Source organism: Giraffa tippelskirchi, chromosome 7 (assembly GCF_054371585.1).
Source record: "Giraffa tippelskirchi isolate mGirTip1 chromosome 7, T2T-mGirTip1v1.2.pri, whole genome shotgun sequence".
NCBI classification, from domain to species: domain Eukaryota; kingdom Metazoa; phylum Chordata; class Mammalia; order Artiodactyla; family Giraffidae; genus Giraffa; species Giraffa tippelskirchi.
In genome coordinates this window covers 119,280,884-119,297,857 of record NC_137281.1, presented here as the reverse complement: position 1 = coordinate 119,297,857, position 16,974 = coordinate 119,280,884, and the positions used below count along the sequence as shown (strand labels likewise).

Here is a 16,974-nt window from a genome sequence, read left to right as displayed (position 1 = left end):
ATACCATTAGAACTGGGACTAGAATCCAAACCTTTTGGGTCCTAATCCCATGTTGTTGCCACACGGCTAAAGATTAAGAACAAATCTTTACAAACTTGTGCCACTGAAAACTTTATTTTTTAGTTTTATGGAATGTAACTAGCCTTTTCTCTTTAAGCTGATATTTCAAAAGGAAATTTATAAGAGGCTTCTTGCTGACCACCCCCAAAGCCATCAGACACATTCACATCCAGTTCAGATTCTTTTGTGTGGTCTATCCATTAGCTGAGTACCAAAAATAAAGACCTTCCCATCTCCCAAATTCCACACTGTTCACTTAGTTCTAGACTCCCAGTTGTTCCAAGTCAGGTCTACTTGAACGGTACGTATTTTCTAACCTGCATTCATGGCTTTGGGCATTCCCAGTATTCATCCATTGTTAGCTGATCTGCTGTTACCCATTGTCCCTGTAGAAAGATCTAAAACGGCTCCTCTTTCTGAGGGGGACGGATGGAAGACTTTGAGGCATTCAATCAAGTTTTCTTACTCAGTGGTTTTCCCAGTTGCCAAATGCCTTCCATGTGACCCTGAATGAGAAACTGATAAACTGGAATGAGGCTCAAGACATCTTCCCTCTCCTCTAATCAGCTGTAAAGCTAGAATAGAAACTGTATGATGGGTATCAGAAATTCACTCAATCGCATAAATGTCTCTTCCAAAAATAAAAGCCAAATACACATTTCTTTGTTTCTTGCATATATTTACAATATAAATACTAATTTGTCTTCAAAGTACATATTCTTTTAACAATTTGCAAAAATTATCTAGAATGGGACAGCAATTTAAGGTAAATCCTCTGTAGTAGTGATTAAGGAAAAAATAGAACTGTTTTGGGGATAAGAGATTTTAGAAGGAATATGAATGGGCATGATGATCTGAAGTTGCAAAGGGAATGTGAAGCAGCTTAGTCCACATTGCACTGCCAAGACAGCATGTTACAGGACTACTGTGTGAGACAGCAATTGGGACGAGGTGTTGTAAAAACTAAACCTGGGAGATATAAAAAGTACACATGCTTGCATAGTGCGTTACTCTTAAAGAAGCTCAACATTTCATTCTCATTTTCAATAACTTCAATGAATAGTACTTGGAACACATCACACAAAATTAAAAGACTTGTGCATATATTTCAGATTTCAACAGTAGTGTCAAAAATACACAGTATGATTTTACATAGGATTTGTGCTACATTAGAACACTAGAGACAAACATCACTTGAGTATTAAGGAAAACATTAAATATTAAATAACTGAGAAATAAAAAGTGTAAACACTAATCTAATTGTGGGGGGGAAGGGGTTTGCTATTGCAACACATCCAATGAAGTGGTTTCAACAGTACAAAAAGGATTAGGACATGAGTGTTTCCAGTCTACTTGGAATATGTAGATCTCATTCCAGGAATCCTTTGATTAAAAACTGGTCCAGGAAAACAGGAGAAGATCCACTCTCCTGCTTGTTAATTTGGTACACTCCTTTCTATGCTAATTTTTACTTTCAAACTTGGGTACTGGGCAAATACTTTAAACTGTCACTCTTTATCAACATCTTGGTGAAAACTGAGGGTTTGTTGGTGATTCAGTGTAAGATTTGAGTTCATATGCAGCACCGCTATCAACTTCCATTGACTTTCTAGAGAACAGGAGCCGTACATCTCTATGGAGGTAGATCTTTCCAGATTTAGAACTCTGGAACCTAAACAAAGAAACAACAAAAAGATACTTCATTTCAGGAAATAAGCGTTTAAAACAAACAGATCTGAGTAAGTTTTGGGTTTGAAAGTTTTAAGTCTTGTAAGCAGGAAGAATCAGTCTTGTTACAGTATTAACAGTCCCTCTTTAACAAAATATTTGACATCTTATATTGCCAAAGCAAGTGAAGTGCTGTTATGTTAAATGCTTCTCCTTTACTATTCCATACACATTCCACACTCTCTTTTCCCTCTTACAATGACAGAGGTGCTTTCTGTAAATCTACATACAATCCTACTTTATATTCCTGACACCAAAGCACATGCACCTTTCCTCAGCTATAGCATGAAGTTTCAGTTCATGTCAGCTAGTTATACTACATTTGGGCATCCTCTAGTTCATACAAAGAATGACCCATTTCACATAACCTGCCCTCCTACAATTTTGACTACAATAAAATGGATTCCACACTTGGAAAGTTACCACAGAAAACTATATCAAGCTTTGAGGACAACCACAGGATGAGAAAGGACTGCTACCATCCATAGTGGCTAGCAAAGCCTAATCATCCATAGAAATCAAGAGGAGAAAATTAGCAGTGAAATGAAAATGGTTATCAAAGCTGTATATGGAACTGTTTCTGTCCTCCGCTAACATCTATAGCATACTACAAGGATTGGAGGCTTTAATCACATAAATCTATCTGGCAGATTATGGGTATGTCACACATACACTTTAGTGCTAATTTCTGTGGTTTTCCCTTTGCATAGTAGAAATATCTGGGACTGTGGATGACATTCCAAAATTAGCTGAAAAATCTGCTGGTCAATTGTATACATTAAAGCAGACCTCAGGTTGGCTCACTCTCTTTCGTTCTTTCTGAAGTTTTTCACCTTTTCAATCTGAAGAAGAACATGGTGAACTTTGGGAATTACACCATACTTTCTAAAGCAGTTCCTTTACAGCATTTAAGGTTTCTAATCATTGATTACATATGGCTAAGGTTGTTGCAACAGATTAAAGAAATGACTGGTACCTTCTCCTGATGAATGGGGCTTGGAGTAAGAAGATGAATTACTGTCACTGATGTGATCAGTCTCCTCATTGATTGAGGACTCACTATTAGGAATAGAGTTATGGGCAAAAGACTATTGAGCTTTCTACTAAGCAATAGACTTGCTCATGGAACCTAAGAACTGCACTAGGATATCAGGGCTACAAGGCTTACCCCTGGAAGCATGAACTTCAAGAGCAGACAAATGGTTTCTCACAACCTAGAGCTATAAGCTGGGTAGTAAAAGTTTGAGGAAAACATATTTCTGACAGAATAACCAGAATATAAGCTGTATGTGAACAGAGATTTTTGTCACTGCTGCTTCCCTAGAGTCTAGAAGCATGCCTGACACATCAATATTTTTTGAATGAATGAATTAATAAATGAAGGCTAAGAATTTCCCTGTCCAACTCAGAAGCCACAAGCACCTACTGAGCACTTGAAATGTGGCTAGTTCAAATTGAGGACAGCAAATGAATGTAAATATCTCATTGATAATTTTTATGTATATTACATATTCAAATTATAACACTTGAATGTGTTAGGTTAAATAAAACATATTAATCCTCTGCTACCGACTACTTTTATTAATGTGGCTACTGGAAAATATAGAACTATTTATATGGGCTATATTACAATTCTACTGGGCAGCATTGCTTTAGAAAACTGTTTTTCACTGCCCCTCCAGATATATTAGCATTTTTTTGCTATAAAATATTTTACATTACACAGCTACCAATAAAAACTCCCCTAAGTCAACAAGTAATAATGACTGCAGAAAAATATGCCATGTGCTTTCTGCATCCTGGCATATCATAAAGAGTGTCCAAGTTAAGCAAATTCCAAGGGGCACTTGTTTAGTTAGAGTGACAGTTTTTTAAAATAAAGTCAAAATTTTAGAGTTTTCTTCTGAAGTAACATATTTTCATATTCATTTAGAACATTACCTCAGATGTATGAGGTAGCGTAATAACCGTTCTTCTGTATGTCGGATGTTCTCTTTATTAACACTTCTTTTCATTTCTTGTTTAACAGGTACAGAAAAAGTTCTTTGTCGTAGGAATGTCTGATGATTGGCTGGCATATCTCGCAAGTCGTATATCACAACAAACATCTTCACCACAGTCTTATTAGGATTAAATAAGGTCTGAAGAAACAATACAGAAATTATTTTTTAAAAACAATGATTTGTTGATTTGACTTAAAATGATTATGCCAACAGTAAAATAGGCTTTGTAATAATAAATTAATCCCAGTGGATATAATTCAGTTTGAGGGAATAAAGCTAATAAAATTTCAGAAGTTTATGAAATGATATTCAGTATTTTTAATGGTTCAATTTATTTTTTATTTACAGAAATAAGAGATCATGTAACAAATCAAAATCTTTTAGTCACAAATCTCTTATTAATAATAGACAATACACAACTTTTACTCTTGTTCATATATTAAGAAATAGTTCCATTAGATTAAACAAAATACAGCTTCATTGAATTGAAACATTCCAGTTCAAATATTTCAAATATTAGCTTTATTAAAATGCATCAACTGCAAAATGTTCAAAATAATACTTTAGCTTTCCTCACATTTTAAGTGAATAAATAGAATTTTTTTTGAAATAAAAAGTTTGGTAAAACTAGACTTTGATGTTTTAGGTACATACAGTTATTATAAAATTTAAAGTATGTTCTCGAAAAAGAAACTCTTCTTTGGAAATTTTTCCAAGTTTAGAAAATAAAGTTCATTATTATTAGTTACAAAGTACACTAAGTAATAATTTATGTTCTTACAGTTGGATTCATTTCAGAAACTTCAGTGACAGAGACTTTTTTTTTACCACCATCAATACCATAATAGACCAAAATAAATTCAATCGCTATTTGGCCATGAATAACTGAAGGAATATTATTTTTTTAAAGTACTAATTTTTAAACAAAATTCCAAGCTGCTGATTTGATTTTAACCAAATTACCAACACATCAATAGGTAACTTGGTGCCCATGCTTTCAGAAGCTCATCCGTGGCACTGGACATCACTCACTGAATCAAAATGAGAAATATATCAATATTATGATCCAATTTTTGAAATCTAGTGAGTCTTAAAATTAAGGCTAATATATTTAACAACTACAACAACTAGTAAGCCAGAAGTTCAAGCCATGTTTATACATAATTAAACTTACATAAGGAATGAAAGACATACCCAAGTTTCAGATTTAAAATAGCCAGCAGAGTTGGCAGTCTTCAAACAAGGGGTAAATGTGCTGCCTCTGGGTTTATGCCTCATTATTATGACAACTGATAGCTAGTTTTCCAGTGACCCACACTTTCACAAGAGCTACATAGCCAGAGGCAAGAGATCAGAAGATGATCACTCTTTTAGTTCAAGAAATCCATTCACATAAAAATCTTACTTTAAAATGCGATGATTTTTCCTAAGTAAAATTTATACATATGTATACATACTGCAATATAAACATGTACATAATTTGCTTAGTACTATATTTCATTTCTGTGTGACACAAAATAAACAAATGTACAGACTCTGCCATACTAGAACAATGGGGATGCATAAAAGTGGTCTGACAAAGAACTGATCACATTGCAGCCAAAAGTCATAGAAAGGCTTGCTGAATTAGACCAGATCCTTAGTGTGAGGAACTCAGCTAGACTCTTTTTTCTTTTTTTTAAATTTCAGCTCTATTGAGGTACAGTTGACAAATACAGCTAGACTCTTTTGAAGAGTTACAAGAGTCAATACTGTAATAGACTTTAGACTCACAGGATTATCCTGGGTCTGACTTGGAGATGGACTGAATCACAAATGGGCCTTGATATAAAATTATCTTCTAAGAGCTGTGGATCAAAGATGATAAAGGATTACTGCACTGGGCTAGAAGAGTTCTCCTAAGGCAAAACTAGATCAACATCTAGGCCAAAAGGAAAGATGCATTCTTTACCCTGACATCTGTAGGACTTCATTTCTGCTTTGTGTAACCATCTCATTAAATCAATTTTAGAAATTATTACAGTAGGGATAATTTTTCAAGTTCCCTGCTAAAAAAATACTAATGCTTGGGGTCTCCTTTTACATGGGTCAATCTCAATTTGTCTTATTATATTAAATGGGAGATACTGGTAATCTAAATTCTAATCATACTGAAAATAGCTCTATTTAAGTTATGTTAACTGTCATATACTATTTTTCTAAAGCATTCACCTTGATTAGCTTATTAATGCTTTCCTTTAATGGAGGTCCCCAAATGGTCATTCCTGAGGCAGAGCAGGGAAACTCCAAACAAAGCTGCAGCCCCACTGTTACTTACCAAAGTTGTTGCAGCAGCAGTAGCAGGAGAAAGGGCTAAGTTCTATATGTATGTGAGAGAATGATTATTGCAATTGTAGGCTATAAAACACATACCACTTGTATTGTTCCTGAAGGAGGTACTCGATAACCCCTTTTACCAAGGGACTCTAAAGTAATCACACCCTTGAAATAAAAGAAGACAAATTGAGTACAAACTGATACACATATATACACACAAAAGACTAAAATAAAAATAATAAATTATGTAATTAATAACTTTTCACAACTGTATTTGTATGGAAAAAAAATTCACATTGAATTAATAGAGATACATTCAAGGAATACAAAATAGTAAGGATTTCACACATAAGGAAACAATTTACTACTTTTCCTGGAGATGTTGCAATAAACAATACATAACATCAATGACCATGCTGCTTTAAATTTCTATTAAGATATAAGATATAGAAGTAAGAAGTCTCTTAACTAAAAAGGAGATAAAGGGAGAGTATTCTCTTGTATCATGTGGGAGGAGGGAAATGAAAAAGCAAAACAGTTTATTGATCTTTGGACATATGAAATGTCAGAAATGAGGGATGATCCTGTTTATGTCTGGCCCCAAAAATGAAGTCAATTATTCAGTCAGAAAATTAAGTTGTTATATACATAAATGACTTTCTGACTTGAGGTGGACCAGCATTATCAGCATCACCTGTGAACTTGTTAGAAACACAAGAGTTTCTTATTTCTCCCTACACACCTACTAAATCAGATCTGCATTTTAACAACATTCCCCAGATGATATCATATGTACATTAAAGTTTGAGAGGTACTGTCATATTATACAAAATAATTTTCTGAGAAAGATGCTGTAATTACTGCAGAAGTCCAAACAATGGCAAACAGTATAAATTAAAACACAGGAAGCTACAACTGAATGTGTGAAAGTTTCTAGATAACCAGGATGACTAAATGACTACAGATGGTGATTGTGGTACTTAATTCTTAGGTAGCTTCAAGAAAAAAATGCTGATTTATTTAACTGGGTGAATAGTTTTCTTCTGAGTATTCAAGTAGAATAATTGCATGCTCTATGATTCATATCCCATCATTTTACATTGCATTTGCCAAAACATACCAACCTTATGTAAAAGTAAATATAAAACAGGACTGTCCCATCAGGTAATATCTCTGTTGGGTTTGAAAGACTGATCAGGGGTAGGGGTGGGGGATAAAAGGGAGGGAACAATGGTAAAAGGGAAGGCCAGACTCTAATACGTGAATACCTAACCTTCAAGTGAACAGCACTTGACAATCAGAATATTAAATTAATATGTTAATAACAGGAAATGTTCATGTTCAGCTCAAGGGCACTGAAAAGACATGTGGTTCTTAATGAATCTGATATATCAATGGTCATTTAAAGCATGAAAACAGCATGTTAACAAACTGCGTCCCTAACCAAAACAGTAATGAAGCTTTAATAATTTTTCTCTTACAATCTTCTCTACATGAAAAAATGCTATGGTATATATAGTGCTCCTCTTTTTCCTAGTTTCAGAAAGAAAAGCAAAATATATCTAAATAATAGCTACCTTTCTAATCACATTACTCCAGGCAATACACTACTGTTTTTCCTTGCCATCCTCTGTTAAATATATATAAGAACATTGGTGAGGGAAAATCTACTACCAAGCCTGCACTTATTTCCCTTAATATAATTCTAATAGTTTCTAGAACATAATAACAATAAATCAATTTATAACGGAAGAATATAGATTCTTCTAAAACCTCAAATTTTAAGGCAACACTTCACAAAATTTCTAAGCAATGTAAGACTAGTATTGGCAATGGCAAGTTAGGAATTTTAAAAAGAGATTAGGAAAGTATTTGGAATTTCATTAGGATTATTATTAAATTTATTATTTTAACAATTTCATTATTTTAATTGGTTGGCATATTAATATTTACACCTAGAAAATTACTGTATATAACATAAGGAAGAAAAACACATTTCCTTCTGGCATTTTAGAATGGAATAGAAGGATTAAGATGAACTCAATTTGGTCAAAATATTACACAAAAACTCTTTCTCAAGTGATTGTGGAATTGAAAATATGCAAAACTAAGTAAAACTGAAGGAAGATATCTTAATATAGCTAATCACAAATAGAAAAAAATATATAAAATATATAGTGTTGCTTTTTAGAAATAAATTAATTTATTTATTTTTGGCTGTGCTGGGTCTTCGTTGCCGTGCAGGCTTTTCTCCCATTACAGTGAGTGGCGACTATTTGTTGCGTGCGGCCTTCTCACTGTGGTGGCTTCTCTAGATGCAGAGCACAGGCTCTAGGGTGCATAGGCTTCAGTAGTTGTGGTGTATAGGCTCAGTAGTTGAGGTTCCTGGGCTCTAGAGCACAGGCTCAACAGTTGTGGCACTGAGGCTTAGTTGTTTCGCAGCATGTGGGATCTTCCTGGACCAGGGATTGAACCTGTGTTCCCTGCATTGTCAGTTGAATATTTTTTTTACCACTGAGCCGCCACCAGAGAAGCCCCTATAGTGTTGTTAATATGATCATAATGCAAGTCATACCATGACGCTGCCATGAGCAAACCTGCTTTAGACCTTTCTAACTGGTATCACCATACAATAGTTTCTAAACAGTGAAATGTTGTCACATTACCTAACACTTGGAGAATATTCTTACCATTAACACTGGACTGGAGAGAGATATTTATCTGGCTTTGAGCTAATCTTAAAGGAATTATTTAATGAAAAGCCTGATACTATCTCCACACCACAAAGACAGAATTCTCTGTGCTAAAATTTTACTTTTGTGAGTCAACTGTATAATTTGTTATGAGAAGTCCCGAGGTCATTATTAGAGTAACAAAGAGGGATTTGGTGTCTCAGTTCCACTGGTCTATGATATATCCTACCTTATCAAAACATGATCAGTCCTTTGAAAACAGACAACTACCAAAATATAAATATGATTCCCTAAAAAACAAGATTAATTTTATTAATATATAGTAGGAAAGATCTGCAGTCTAAGATTTGGACTGGGTCATTTGCAAAGGCAACTCATTTTGATGAGTAAAAAATTACATAATGGAAAATTTATTAAAGACAATTATCAGAGAAAAGTAAGAGATTCTTAAAGGATATACTAACTTAACCTGACTTAAACTCTTTTCAATATTTATTCAAAATCTGTGAGCACCTGGATGTACTTTCTGGAGACAGAATGATAAAACCCTTTACCTCTTAATCCTTCATTTTTTAGATGTCAACCAAGGTCAAGGATAAATGTTGTTTTGCTTTTTTTAAAGCACAGTTCAAGTTACCTCTTGCTCATGAATTTTACGCCAAGATATTTTTTGAGCTGATTTTCAGCCAATTCACTTTTTTATCTTGTTTCTAACTCCCCTAACGGTCATCAGGAACTCAGTATACTAATGACCTTAGACCTTATCTTTCCATTTCTGTGTTAGTATGTGCCAACAGAATATGTAAAACTAATGAGACTCCTTGATGTTCTAGTAAAGCAAAATGGGCATCTTTACAGATGTATTCTCATACTGTAAGCGTTCAGTATGATGAACATTTTTTTTGACATTGAGCTTATCTTAATGATATCTCAATGATATTTTCCATTTTATTATCTAAAATTAACAGTTTTTTTTTCCCAAAATTATACTGAAAAGTGGATATATCTTTCTATGTTAAGTGAATATCATTTGGTGTATATGATAACTGGGCAGGTTTGTGAAGAGCTTGTTTTTTGTAACAACCATTGTTATGCGTCTTCACGATTATTACTCACAAATGTAACTATCAAAAAAGAAAACTTTGAATAAATGATTATATATCATTGTGCTTTTTTGATTAAAGTATGAAACACATATCAGACTCCCGACTAAAATTTTCACCTTAGAATGGAGTAAGGCTTAACAACCTTCCTTGAAAAAACTAGGCCAATAAGTATGCTATATTTAGGTCCCTAAAAAACTGTAACTTCCCTTCCTTTGTTGTTTCTCAATTATGTAATAGAATTCCCTTTTCATAGCTTTTATTCATAACAAAAGGCACTGTTGCTAATGTCCTTGAGAATCTAGAAGATGGGAGGAGAAGGATATTAGAAAGAAAAAGGAAAGAAAGAAATTGGATCAGGTGATAAGCTAGGAAACTCAAGTAGGAAGACCAGAAATATATATTTCTATGTCTATTGAAATTTGTATTTCCCAAAGTAAGGCCTAACATAAAAACCCTGATCTGACTCCAAGTGTAAACTTCTTAAACACTTGTATTAGTAGCCACTGACTTGTCTTTTGGAAAGGGGCTGACAGTAATCACACACCAGGACCTGGTATCATTTTTGCAGTTGAGGGCTTATTTTATCCTCAAATCTGCTGGAAGAAAAAAATGAGAAAGATAACATTATAGGATCTTAAGGTTCAAGACACTGCTCTTATTCCCCTGAGCTATTTTACTCTCCACTAAAACATTGCCATGGAGTCAGAAATAGCTAGTATTCTAAAGAACCTTGTTGTTGTTCAGTCACTCAGTCTTTGAGACCTCATGGACTGCAGCACGTCAGGCTTCCCTGTCCTTCACTATCTTCAGGAGTTTGCTCAAATTCATGCCCACTGAGCTAAAAAGATAAACCAAATAGAAGAAAGAGAGTGAAAGGGTTTCACAGAAAATGTAGGTCACTAAATCTTTATTTAAACTCTACTGAGATGAGAATCATAGTGAAGGCAACTCCGATAGGACTAGAGTGCACAGTAAAGACTTAAGAATTTGTGTGAACTCAGCAAGATATGGAATTACAGTGTCACTAATCAAAATTTTATCATTTTTCAAATTACATAAAAACAAGTAAATTTTCAGCATCATCTCAAATACAAGAGAGGATATCTGTCATTGGAGCTTGCTCAGAAAGAAGTTGTAAGGTGCTCTTTTGGCATATTTGTCTCTATTTGACCTTCAATCCCCTCTTAGGAAACGGTTTATATTTTCAAGCATTGCACCAAAGCAGTATTAAATCTCTTTAAACTTAAAGGCATTTGTCATTAAGATGGTTGATCTCAGCAGAAGTCAACTGAAAAATACTTGCCATATAAGGAGAGGGAGCATTATCGTCAGAAACACTGTAGAAAGACACTTCAACTGGAAGAGTCAAATGGGTGGGGCAGAAGACACCACTTGCCCCTACCTCTGCAGTAAAGCCATCAACAATGCCGAGAGGATCTAAACGATAGTTCAAGACAGATTCCTGGAAGATAAGATAAAAGAGATTTTAGGAAATGATTAAAAGTTAACACATTCTTTCTATTTAAAGAATAGGCACTAGGAGAGTGGTCGCTGCCATTGCCACGCCCTCATTTCAAAAGTTCCTCTGACCAGAAATCAATTTCCTCCCACATCGATCATACAAAGTCTGGCCTCCTTACTGTTCCAGTCCACACTGAACTATCTTTAAACTTAACCGCTGTTTAGACATAGTTGTGTAATAAGTTATTCTTATCTCTGTGAAGAAAAATATGCTCTACCAGAGCAAGTGTAATATTATAAGTTTTCTTATTCCTCTCAGAGTATACTCCTAGTGTTAAAAACAGAGAAGCACTTGAAAGCTTATTAACAGGTTATATTATAGAAGTTGCATCAAAACAGAAAGCCAACTACTCAGCTTTGAGAAACAAGTGCTTCTTAAAAACTGTTGTATGTGACATATGTTTGATTTTTCAGTTTAATTTAAAAAACAGCAAATACATGTTGGGGAAAATATTGAAAAGTATATAAATAAAAGCAGTAGAGAAGATCCTTATCCATCTCTCCCAAGTTCATTCACTGAGGAAACCACTCTGTTATTTAACATTTATCTGCCCAGGTATGAGAAACAAGTAAATCTTTTCACAAGCTCTCTTTTATGTACATACACACACACACACACACACACACACACACACACACACATATATGTGTGTATATATATATATATCTCAACACATATATGCATACATCATGAAATGTGAGTAGCGTTTCTTTGATTCAGTAATTCTTTGAAAAGAAACACTCCAAGCCCTCACGAGTCTCAATTTGAAAGTGACATCAGCAATTCTCAAGTTCCATGGTCAAAAAGACCATGTCAATGATCCAAAGTAGTCTCTGACTTTAGATTTTTAAATGAATACACTAGCATGCATGCTAGGCCCTATTCAGTGCAAAACTACAAGAAAAGGAAATAAAAGGCATACAAATTACAAAGTAAAAAATAAAATCGTTCCTATTTTTAGATGATTTGGAAATCTACATACAAAAATTTCCCCCCATGAACAAAATTAATAAGCAAGCTGAACAAGGTGATTGGTGGTTATATATGTGTTTATGCATGCATGCATGCATGCTAAGTTGCTTCAGTAGTATCTGACTCTGTGCAACCCTATGGATTGTAGCCTGCCAGGCTGCTCTGTCCATAGGATTCTCCAGGCAGGAATAAAGGAGTGAGCTGCCATGTCCTTCTTCAAGATATGTTTGTATACATGCATATATATATACATACAACATACATATGTATATATACACAACACACACACACACACACACACACACATACGTATATACACCCACTGTTGTTGTTTAGTTGCTAAGTCGTGTCCAATGGACCCTATGGACTGTAGCCCTCCAGGCTCCTCTGTCCATGGAATTTCCCAGGCAAGAATCCTTGAGTGGGTTGCCATTTCCTTTCCAACCCAAGGATTGAACCCATGGATCCTGCAGTGGCAGGAGGATTCTTTACTCTGAGCCACCAGGGAAGCCTATGTATATATATATATATGTACACATATACACACATACCCATAAATACATACAAAATCATTCATTTATTCTTTGGCTGTACCTCACGGCATGCAGTATCTTAGTTCCCTGACTAGGGATTGAAACCCTACTCCCTGAAGTGGAAGCAGGGAGTCCTAACTACTGGACTGCCAAGGAATTCTTTAAAATCACTGTTGGTGGGAATGTAAATTGGTATAGCTGCTACAAAGAACAGTATGGAGGTTCCTTAAAAAAATAAAAATAGAGCTACCATATGACCCAGCAATCCCACTGGTATACCTGGTGAAAACCATAATTCAAAATGATACATGCACCCTAAGGTTCACTGTTGCACTATTCACAATAGCCAGGACATGGAAGCAACCTAGATGTTCATCAACAGAGGATTGGATAAAGAATATGTGGTACATATATACAAAGGAGTAATACTGAGTCACAAGAAGAATGAAATAATGTCATTTGCAGTGAAATGGAGGGACCTAGAGATTATCGTACTAAGTGAAATAAGTCAGGTAAAGATAAATAAAATATAATACCACTTAGATGTGGAATCTAAAAAGAGGGTACAAATGAACTTATCTACAAAACAGAAAGAGTTAAAGATGTAGAAAATAATCTTATGGTTACAGGGGTAAGTGGGGCAGGATAAATTGGTAGATTGGGAGTAATATACACACACTACTATATATACAACAGGTAACTAATAAGGACCTACTGCACTGCACAGGGAACTCTACTCAATACTTTGTAATGACCCATATGGGAAATGAATCTAAAAAAGAGTAGATATATGTATATTTACAACTGATTCACTTTGCTATATATCAGAATCTAATACAACATTGTAAATCAACTATATTTCAATAAAAAAAATTTTAAATGTCATTTACAAGTACAATGTTTAAGACTTTTCTAATTGAAGACAACTAAACCCTTGATATACTTGATTTCAAGCACAATAGTCATTAAATAAAGCAGCACATGTATGAGAGACCTTTAACCATTTGACTTTTTAAAAATAACCTTATTTTAGAATAAATTTAGATTTACAGAGAAGTTGCAAATATAGTACAAACAATCATTTGATTTTAAAAATCAACCTCCTTTGATGATGAATCAGCTTCTATCAGCCCATCATCAATACCTTCTGGATCCCAGAGACAGTTTTACCAGATAAGACGTGGTCAAGTCTATTTTCCAGGTAGAGTAACGGATACCTCCATCCAACCTGATTTCACCTATGTGCTCCATCTCTTCCCACCAGCTACCCAACTATAAGTTGTCACTGCCAACAATCTCCCAACTTCACTTGTCATGAAAAGGAAAGGGAAAAGGAAAAAAAAAAAAAAGGAAAATTAGGAAAGGAAGGAAAGGAGGTGATTTCAAGGCTTTAGAAAAATATAATCTATTTCCTTTTCAAAAACAAATGATATAGCACCATGGATTTAGGTTAAGAAATATCAACTCTTAGGATAGTTTTAAAAAACATTACCTCAAAATTTCCTAAGAGACTAAGACTTGTTATAGGTGGAGCACTAGAACTCAGAAGTGGTTTTTCATGAATATCTGGATCATCTTCAATGTTTAAACATGGTTGAGGACTATTTAAAAACAGAACAAAAAATAAAAAAAGAACAAATCAGCAAATGGGCACATTATTAACAATGTTTTCTAATTTACTTTTGTACAAAACTAAATTAGGAAGATCTGATCAATTTTACTTAAACTATCATAATAAAAAATTTAATGTAATCAAATGTTAAGATATGAAATATCTTAAATTCCTGATTTTATCACCTTTGTTATTATATTTGATAAAGAATATATATAAAGCATCCTAGATTTCAAAGTGGAATTTATAGCATATCACATAGAAGCATCTACTGGAAATATATAGTAGTGTAATGTAATCTTCTTGAATGGCAAGGAGATCCAACCAGTCCATCCTAAAGGAGATCAGTCCTGGGTGATCATTGCAAGGACTGATGTTGAAGTTGAAACTCCAATACTTTGGCCACCTCATGCGAAGAGCTGACTCATTTGAAAAGACCCTGATGTTGGGAAAGATTGAAGGCAGGAGGAGAAGGGAATGACAGAGGATGAGATGGTTAAATGGCATCACCGACTCAATGGACATGGGTAAACTGGGAGTTGGTGATGGACAGGGAGGCCTGGCGTGCTGCGGTTCATGGGGTCACAAAGAGTCAGACACGACTGAGCCACTGAACTGAACTGAACTGAATGCAGTCTTCTATATCAATCTTCATTTTAAGTTAAGAACTAGAATACAAAGCAAAATTATGTGCCTAAGGAATATAACGAGAGTATTATTTGTCAACGTGGAACAAACTGCCAAGGCTGTTCTGCAAAGGTGTATAAGACAAAGGAGGAGGTGAATGACCAGAAACAGACAAACCCACTTAAATGTTAAAACCAATGTTAAGTGTTTGTTTATTATGATGCCATTATATAGTTAGCTATGCATTGTCTTAATCTCTCTCATCTTTAATAACTGAATGTGTGAAACCATCTTGAAAATGATAAACTGAAAAATAAGATTCCTGTTAAAATTTTGATTTTCAGAATCAACATCATTTACTATGAAAGGCTAGAATTTTGTGTAATACTATTTCATATACACAAATGAATTTTAAGGTAAATACCTTCTAGATGATAAGCTTTTCAGATGCAGGAATGAAGAATCCAGATCAAAGCAACCTGATTGTGCCTTTCTTTGAGGAACCTAAGGTTAAAATAATCACTTGTTAGGTTTCAAAAGAATGTATTTTTTTCTTGAATTGATTGAACAAATTTCAAATGAAAGCTAAGCATATCTTAAAAAATAATACAATTTCTCTCTTAATAGTGTACTTAAAATCACCCTTTTTATTACATATTGTCCCTATAGCTTCATTTTATTAACTAGTTAAAAAATAAAAAAATGATTAATAAAAGCACTTTTACTGTTGTTTTTTTTTTTTTTTGGCCATGCCTCAAAGCTTGCAGGATCTTAGTTCCCTGACCAGAGATTAACGAGGGCCACTGCAGTGAAAGTGCCAAGTCCAAACCACTGGACCATCAGGGAATTCCCTAGGTTTTGACTTTTTAAGAACCAGAACCAGGGACTTCCCTGGTAGTCAGTCCAGTGTCTAAGATTCTGGGCTCCCAATACAGGGCCCTGGGTTTGATCCCTGGACAGAGAACCAGATCCCACATGCTACAACTAAGATCCTGGTGCAGTCAAATAAAGAAAGAAAGAATCATAACAAGTTTTCTCTAAAACCAAATTTTACATGTTATCTTAATATATAATAATAGAATAAGATTTTTACTTTTTACTTTACATACTTCTGTATTGAATGTGGTAGAAATAAATGATTTATTGCTTTACAATAAAAGGGGGAAAAGAATTAAATGGTGATGGGAGCCTGGGGTCCTGGCAACTCTGCTGCTCCTTTACCTATCCCTACCCCAGGGCACATTTCTAAGAACCCTGACTGGGGCTTCACAGAGAATAATTTTGAAAAATACTATTCTGGATTTTCAATCACTATTGTATACCAAATTACATTTAAGACAAACCACCAACTAGCTCAAAATACTCTAAAAGTGAAAGACCCCAGTGTAAATTAAAAGGTAAAATCACATACAATATGCAGGTTAGGTGGATTTGTCTCTAAAATTAAAGTTAAATATGTATAAAGTTGGAGAAGGCAATGGCAACCCACTCCAGTATTCTTGCCTGGAGAATCTCAGGGATGGCGGAGCCAGGTGGGCTGCCGTCTATGGGGTCGCACAGTCGGACACCACTGAAGCGACTTAGCAGTAGCAGCAGCATGTATAAAGTATCTGAGTGATTGGTCTAATTTGTGATTAAGAAACAGATGATACTGAAAGCCTAAACAATCTCAATATTTTTGAGAGTTGTACAAGTATACCATGCTATATTTTGGAGTCAGAACTTAATGTGAAATATTCAATCCAAATTCTCATGTCTTCAATTCAGGAACATTTTCTACTTTCATTTCTTCTAATACTGCA

General features: G+C 34.6%; 1 protein-coding gene across 47 annotated transcripts in view; it reads right to left on the bottom strand.

The window, feature by feature from the left end:
* Positions 1 to 718: 718 nt before the first annotated feature.
* The window catches only part of ATOSA (atos homolog A), an 88,223-nt gene continuing 71,967 nt past the window's right edge, over positions 719 to 16,974 (bottom strand). For 32 of the 47 annotated variants that reach the window (XM_081511440.1, XM_081511446.1, XM_081511435.1 and 29 more), the window contains 6 exons: positions 15,597 to 15,676; positions 14,426 to 14,534; positions 11,210 to 11,368; positions 6,204 to 6,272; positions 3,730 to 3,929; positions 719 to 1,732 (listed from right to left, as the gene is read on the bottom strand). In XM_081511440.1, the coding sequence (XP_081367566.1) occupies positions 1,579 to 1,732; positions 3,730 to 3,929; positions 6,204 to 6,272; positions 11,210 to 11,368; positions 14,426 to 14,534; positions 15,597 to 15,676 (771 nt within the window). In that variant the 3' untranslated portion in view covers positions 719 to 1,578. Of the gene's footprint in view, positions 1,796 to 3,701; positions 3,930 to 5,564; positions 5,639 to 6,108; positions 6,273 to 11,209; positions 11,369 to 14,425; positions 14,535 to 15,596; positions 15,677 to 16,974 lie in introns of all 47 variants that reach the window. The other 15 variants (XR_014059912.1, XR_014059914.1, XR_014059915.1 and 12 more) reach the window with 3 other exon arrangements.